At 45.9% G+C, this 6,919-nt stretch overlaps 1 protein-coding gene across 10 annotated transcripts in view; it reads left to right on the plus strand.

Annotated features, from left to right (window-relative positions):
- nhsl1b (NHS-like 1b) overlaps positions 1 to 5,065 on the plus strand; it is a 96,066-nt gene extending 91,001 nt beyond the window's left edge. For all 10 annotated transcript variants that reach the window (XM_058612603.1, XM_058612604.1, XM_058612606.1 and 7 more), the window contains 2 exons: positions 550 to 682; positions 3,429 to 5,065. In XM_058612603.1, the coding sequence (XP_058468586.1) occupies positions 550 to 682; positions 3,429 to 4,074 (779 nt within the window). In that variant the 3' untranslated portion in view covers positions 4,075 to 5,065. The remainder of the gene's footprint in view (positions 1 to 549; positions 683 to 3,428) is intronic.
- Positions 5,066 to 6,919: the final 1,854 nt, after the last annotated feature.

Raw genomic sequence — 6,919 nt, forward strand, 5'->3', positions numbered from 1 at the left:
TCAGCATCCAGTGTCAAATCAACTCCCCTCCACTATATATCCTCATTTTTAAATATCAAATATAGCCTCTCTATTTTTTTCTCCCTTTTTTACTTTCTTATCCTGTGTCATCCTCTGCTCGCTCTCTCTCATTCTGTCTTTGAGTTGGGGGGGGGGGCAAGAGTCCCAGGGCAGATGCTTGTCGTTGTTGTAGTGAGACGGGGGAGGGGCTCCATCATATCAGAGGAGAGGGGAACAGATCGGGTAAAGGGATGAAGGGGAGGATGGGGGAGAGTGTAAAGAGAGACTGCATGCAGCAGCTCTGGCAGTCGAAGCGCAGACGTGAGTACGGAGGTTGTGAGGAGGAGGAGGAGGAGAAAAGAGGCTGAAGTAGAAGAGAAGAAAGGAGAGGGTATCTAGAGACGGAGCGAGAATGTAAGCAGACAGTCCTGCACCTCCCTGGTAGCACGTCTGAATTTATAGCCTACCATGTTAGTGTGATGGGACGCGGACTCATGAGCGCGTACAGCCTGAAGTAAGCGCGTTAACTTGTGCGTTTCTCCACATCAGGTGAGGTGTTTGAATCCAGCACGGCTGAATCATCTCCGACCCCGTCGACCAACGGGGCTCCTAAGGAGAACATGGTGACCCCGACTTCCACGCGACCCAGAACCACGGAGGACCTCTTTGCTGTCATTCACAGGTAACGCGATGAACCACTCTCTTTTATGCCTCTCGTCACTTCTTTCTTTTTTTTTTTTTACTCCCACTTCAACACCTGATACATCATTTATCCCATGGAGCCAGTGTATTTCTCCTCCTCTACTCTGTCATTGAGCTCCGTTTGTTTGTGTTTCTACGTCTATCATCTCCCCCTCTCACCTCATCGCCATAAACCCCGTGTGACCCTGAACTCCAGGTCCCCCCCCCCCCCCATCATCATCCTCTCTTCCTCCTCCTCCTCTTCCTGCCCTCCACCTCTCTGTCATAACTTCACCCAGTGCTGATCTGCAAGCACACACATCTGTCAAATGCCTGGTCTCTGGGGTTTATTGACCCAGTGTAGACGAGTTTTTCTGTTTCTGGCCACAGAAAGGTCAACAACTGTGGAAGCAATATGAGTCGGTTGTCACATGTTTATTGTCGGAAGTGAAAAAAGTGAGATGCTCGATCTCTGCAGGAGAAAAAAAAACTGTTGCTTCATCTATTATTTACCTACTCAAAGCCCTCTGGTCCTAATCTAGGTTAGAGGCCACTGGAGAGATTGACACATGCATTTTTCCTCTCCCCCCCCCCCCCCGACATATATTGCATATATGAATCCGAGCTTCAAAGGGAGCATGCACATAAATTTCGCATGCCGTCCACCAGTTTGTGTTTCATAGTCACGTGCAGCAGGAGCAGCAGCAGCCAGTGTCCGTTTGTGCATCGCGTTTCATTTTTTATTTCTGCAGCGAACGGATCGCCTGTGTATTTATAGTGCCAATGTCATGTGTGCAGCGGTGGCATGTAAGGATTGTGTAAGGTAACGTGTGTAAACCTTACTGTGAGTTTGGCGAGAATATGCTCTTCCTTTATCCCACATTTCGCACATAGATTGTTAAATGTATTCATTCATTTAAGAAATTTAGATACATTGTTTTATATTTAATGTTTTTAAATAGAAGAACATTGGACGTCAAGACTTAAAATCTGTACACACCATTGACTCAGGTGTCAATCACTCTTGTCTGTGTGCCGTGCATCATCATCCTCTGTCCTCTAAATGGAATCAAAATTGACATTATGTGCCGTTGAAGACGAACTGAAACTAGTGATTGACACCATTAACTTAGGGCACCACCTAGTGGCTAACTGCTACTTCCGCCCTTACTTCACTTTTCAGTCTGAAAGACTGCGTCTGTATTCTCTACAGCCTCTGGTACGAACAGATGTCTAATTGCTCCCTTTCTCCCTAATTCTTCGTCTTTTCCTCAGCTGCTCAATACTTTTTAATTTACCCGGTCATTTCACTTCCACATGCTGTCACCTCTCTCTCTCTCTGGGAAAAACAGAAACAGAGTGATGAAAACCTTGAATGTAATGTCTTATCCACAGCAGCGGAAAATACAACACAAAGCAAATATAATACAGCAGAGAGCTGGACGAAGCTGTGTTTAATCCTGCAGCACCGCTTACCTGTGAAAAGGTGATGAGTGCATTTGTGACGGTTTTTAGCCTCTTTTTTTTTTAGGTTTTGGTTTCATCCCCGGCCTGAGTTTGATGTGTAGTCGCCTTGGGTGACTGAATTCAGGTGTGTGAGGTGGTTTGTACGTGGGAGTGAGTGTAAGGGGAAAAAAAATCTTATGTAATGCACACAGGGGACGATAGTAGATGGAGGTTGAATTTAGGGCACAGACGCATTTTGCAGTCTGAGTGGAGCGGCGGATTCTCACGCAGACCAGATCTCCCTCAGCCCTCCTCGCTCGTTTGACCTTCACAAGTATATTCTCTCCTCTGTGGAGGAACTTATTTTGATAGATCTTATCAGAGGATTAGGGATTTTGCCTCACAGTGTCCTTCACACCTTTTTTACCTGCAGCATCAAATCTCTCTCCCCCTTATCGTACAATCTGTAATTTTCATGCCTTTAATCGTCTCTGTCTCCCTCTCTCCACCACTGTACAGAGGAGGAATGCAGTGGGTGGGTGCATCCTTTCTAGAGAGGTGCGAAGTGGCAAGTAGCCCCTTCCCTTTTAATCAGCAAGCCTTGTCTCTGCCATGCTACCTTTAGATTACCTGCAGTAATCCCACAGAGTAACCCCCCCGTACCAGAGATTAATAAAGCCGTTTCCCTGCCGCTACCTCTAATCCCTCTGTATTCTGCCAGTTGCAGCTTTGTTGCCATGTTTCGGTGCAGGAGTTATTGACAGTATAAACGGGAGTGGTGCAGTCAACTCTGCCCCCCCCCCCCCGATGAGAGGGGACGGACTTGTGCCTGATTTAAGCAGCTTTGGGCCATTCTCCCAGTTTGAGTGTTTGATTAATGTCATTGCGACTCCGTGCTTTCCTGCAGTTGCAATTGCTGCAGCTTCTCCTGTAAAAGAACTCATTGGATTTCTTTAATACAAAAGTCTCAGTCTCTTTGGTTTTTCAGTGCTCCATAATGGAAATTCTATATTTTTTTTTAAGTTGCTGTGGGGATAAAGCTGGCCTATGAACATTTGGGACAAAGATTTGAGGTGCAGGGATATTTTAACATAGTTTGGACCAGGTTTCTGCTCTCATGCTGCAGCTGAATTTTAATTTGAATAACTGAATTTGACGTGCTTACTTCCTGACAAAGCTGCCTCCTTTGTTTTTTTTCCTTCTACTTATTCCTTTGTCAAATCACCATTTTTCTCACTCATCCACTCTGCATATTTGTCTGGTAATCATGACGTCACTAATGTTCTTGCGTCTTTTCCCAGGTCAAAGCGGAAGGTCCTGGGTCGCAAGGAGTCAGAGGAGGACAAGTCCCGAGCGGGGAGCCAACAACAGTCTCCGCCTGCCACGCCCACAAACACGTCCCCAGGCCCAGTGTCTCCTCTGTCCAGGCAGGCGGGCTCTATACAGCGCAACCTTCGCAAGTCCTCCACCAGCAGCGACAACTTCAAGGCCCTGCTCCTCAAGAAGGGCAGCCGCTCGGAGACCAGCTTCAGGATGTCTGCTGCCGAGATGCTTCGCTCCACCGACCCTCGCTTCCAGAGAACGCGGTCCGAGTCAGCACTTGACCCCCCCGCTTCTTCGCCCTCCTCTCCGACGGCGCCTCACAGCCCCTGTGCGTCGCCCGGCCGCAGTAAACGAGCAACAGATGAGTGGAGCCGCTACGAGGTTCTGTCCTCGCCGACGTCACCATCCTTTTCAATGAGCGGCTTTAGGTACGGGCGCTCTCGATTACCGCCCTCTGCTGCGAGCAGCAAGTACAACGCGCGCAGCCGAATCCTCAGCAGCCCAATGACTGTCATCTGTGAGCGTGAGGGGGAGTTGGCCGAGAGCGAGTATGGAGACACCACAGAGACTCTCCCCGTGTACCGAGGGTCAAATGGCACTTTATCAGAAGACAGCAGAAGCTAAAGAGCAAGGGCAGCTCCATCGGTTTAGGGAGACAAACTCATTTGTCGTAACCAGGTAGGGGGCAGGAGACAAGCGCTCCAGACTTTCTGAGCCCCCCCCACCTCTACGCTGCCTCTGAAGGAGTGGACATGTCGGGTCCTGCGGTGAGATCAGCGGTCGCCCCATCATGAACTGGGCTGGACTTGGTCTAAAATGGAGAACTGGTTGTGCTGCAGCTTTTTCAATCCTCCCATGATTCTCATTCTGTCCTTCTACTGGTGACTCGCGCTTTGTGTTCAAAGAGTCGTGTTTCTTCTTAGTTTGTTTTCTATTGGTTCAGCCGTTGTTGTGTTTTACTTTATCCTGTCCTTAACATGCAGGAAGTCACAAGTTTTCTTTAAAAAGGACGAGGCTCAGATGGCAAAACTAAGGTGAATTGAAGTCACAAGTCATTTGCGTCACTTTGCTGCTGTGGTGCTACGTAGCGAGGCGGTTGGAAAGAGTGGAATGTAAAGGAGTGCTGGAGGCTCGCCTCATAACATTTCTGCACTTTTTGTTTATGAAAAGTGTCTGAAAGCATCACGGCCTGCGAATGTCGCCATTAAACAGCCCACGATATTGTGGAAAGAACTGGAGGACGTGGTACGACAAGCAGCTCCACGTGTGGCACAACTTCAATAACAGTGATCACCAGGTTTTTTTTGCTTTACATTCTTACTGTTCAATTCTTTAGTTTGCAGAGCTGGGGTGAATAGTCAGAGGTCCACAGAAGGTGCTGAGGGCTTAGTGCTGCCACCTAGTGATGGGCAGAAAGTGGACAGTAGTATGGGGTAAAACAAAGGCTCAACCAAAACAGCAGATTTATTCTATATATATATATAAAAAAGAAAAAGACCCATAAAACCTCTATCAATTAACTTTTAGTATGTAGATTTTGCACTGTGCATAGGTCTTTTCCTTGTGACATAAAAAGTATGTTTTAAAGATTGTTTTAATAAACAAGTGATGTCAAGCCTTGTGTTTGGGACTTAAGAATCAATCTGTAAATTTAAATCCACAGGTGACGATTACATTAGGTTAACAGTTTACTTTTTCATCTCTTTGGTCATTGAAATGATGCAAAGTTAATCTAGACGTGAACACAATCTACTACGTACACATGGCTCCTGCCGTTGTTAAGTTTACAGAGAGCTTAAATTATTTCTATAATGCCGATGAGCTTTCTTCTAAGTCTATCCCTTTGCAGTTTTGTATAAGTAGATTTTTACACAACATTTCACTTAGTCTCAAAAGGACTTGTAGCCCTGTGTTTGTTTCCTTTACATTGATTATTTATGGAATATTGTTAACAAGCAGGACGATGGAGGGACAGAAGACAAGTTAGCTGTGATAAGGGCCACATTTACTGCGTTATTTCTCTCTTTTTTTTTTATGGTTTTCCAACAATGTCAACATATATGTTTAAGCCCTCTTGTGCCCTTAAATTTGAGTCATGCAAATACAACAGTGGTGTTCACAGCTGAGTAAATGTGTTCTCCTCAGAGACATAAACTGAGGTGACAGGCGTGAGACTTCCTAACAGCCATAACACCCTGTGGTTAATCACCTGTGACCAAAGTGCGTCTCCCCTCCAGCTCCTGCCAGGCCATGATTGAGCACTCGGAGCCCCGTCTCGTCTCCCGACAGGAAACGTCTCTATTGCAAAAGAAGACGAAGAGGAGGAGAAGGCCGTGAAGTAGTGAGAGAGGAGCAGAGGGAAGGCTGCTAATGCTCATGTGTACGTCTGTGTAATTAAAAAAAAAAGAGGTGATATTTAAAGATCTTGTCTGCATGTCATTTCTCTTCCTCCGGATGATTAACGGCCAGCTGCCAGACCAACACCCCAAATCACCTCCTCGTCGGTTATCGCCACGGCACCCAAACTCGTCCGTCATCTGCGAAACTCCGGAGGCCATCATTTAGTGCTGCGCCCCGCAAGGTCATCAGTTATGTCTCCTTCTGGACATACACTGAATCACAGGCTCAGCCGGTAATAGACCTTTCCACCGTTGCACAGTTAAACACTTGTGACTATGAGACTCATTGTTACATCCTGCTGTGACTGTTAACGTCTATCTACCAACAGTTTCTGCAGCTTCCTGCTGCAAACACCACAGTGACAACCGCTTAGCATTTTAAATGAAGTCCCTGCACTTGTGATAGAGCCGAGTCAGCTGCTCCGTGAACACGGCGTCCAGCTGGCAGTCAGATAAAAATCAATACTAACTCCTCTTAACCGTAATCAAACTACTGACACCTAGTGCTTTCTCCCATTTCCTCTGATATTCTACACCTCATCTACAATGTCCTCACAAAGACAAATTAAGGGACGATCCACCAGCTGCCTTGTTTTCTTCAACCATTTACCCATCACTATCAACTTGTAAACCCTCACACTAAACCCTTAAATGTGGAATATGTAACTTTAATTCCTTAATTTGTCATACACATACATTGTCTTTTACCTTACTAAGGACCCTGCTCTAAGATTTGGAAATGCAACAAGGCATGTTATGATTCTCCTGATAAAATTACATTAAAAGACACCACACAGCTCTAGAAAATTGTGCGTGTAAATTTAAACTTCTTCTCTGACATTTTCCTAAATAACTGAATCGAGTAAAGTAGCCAAGTGTGCACTCTGGAAGAAAGAAATAAACACTACAGCCTTCTTTGCAAAGTAACTGCCAACAATATCATTTGGAAAAAAAGAAAATGCAGAGGACAAAATCACACAGATGGTTTTGGCAGCAAATGAGGCTCAATTTAGCCTCATTTGCTGTTATGAGATGTGGGAAGAAACTGGAGCCTTTAGTTAGTCAAAAAT

This window comes from Solea solea, chromosome 17 (assembly GCF_958295425.1).
Source record: "Solea solea chromosome 17, fSolSol10.1, whole genome shotgun sequence".
NCBI classification, from domain to species: Eukaryota; Metazoa; Chordata; class Actinopteri; order Pleuronectiformes; family Soleidae; genus Solea; species Solea solea.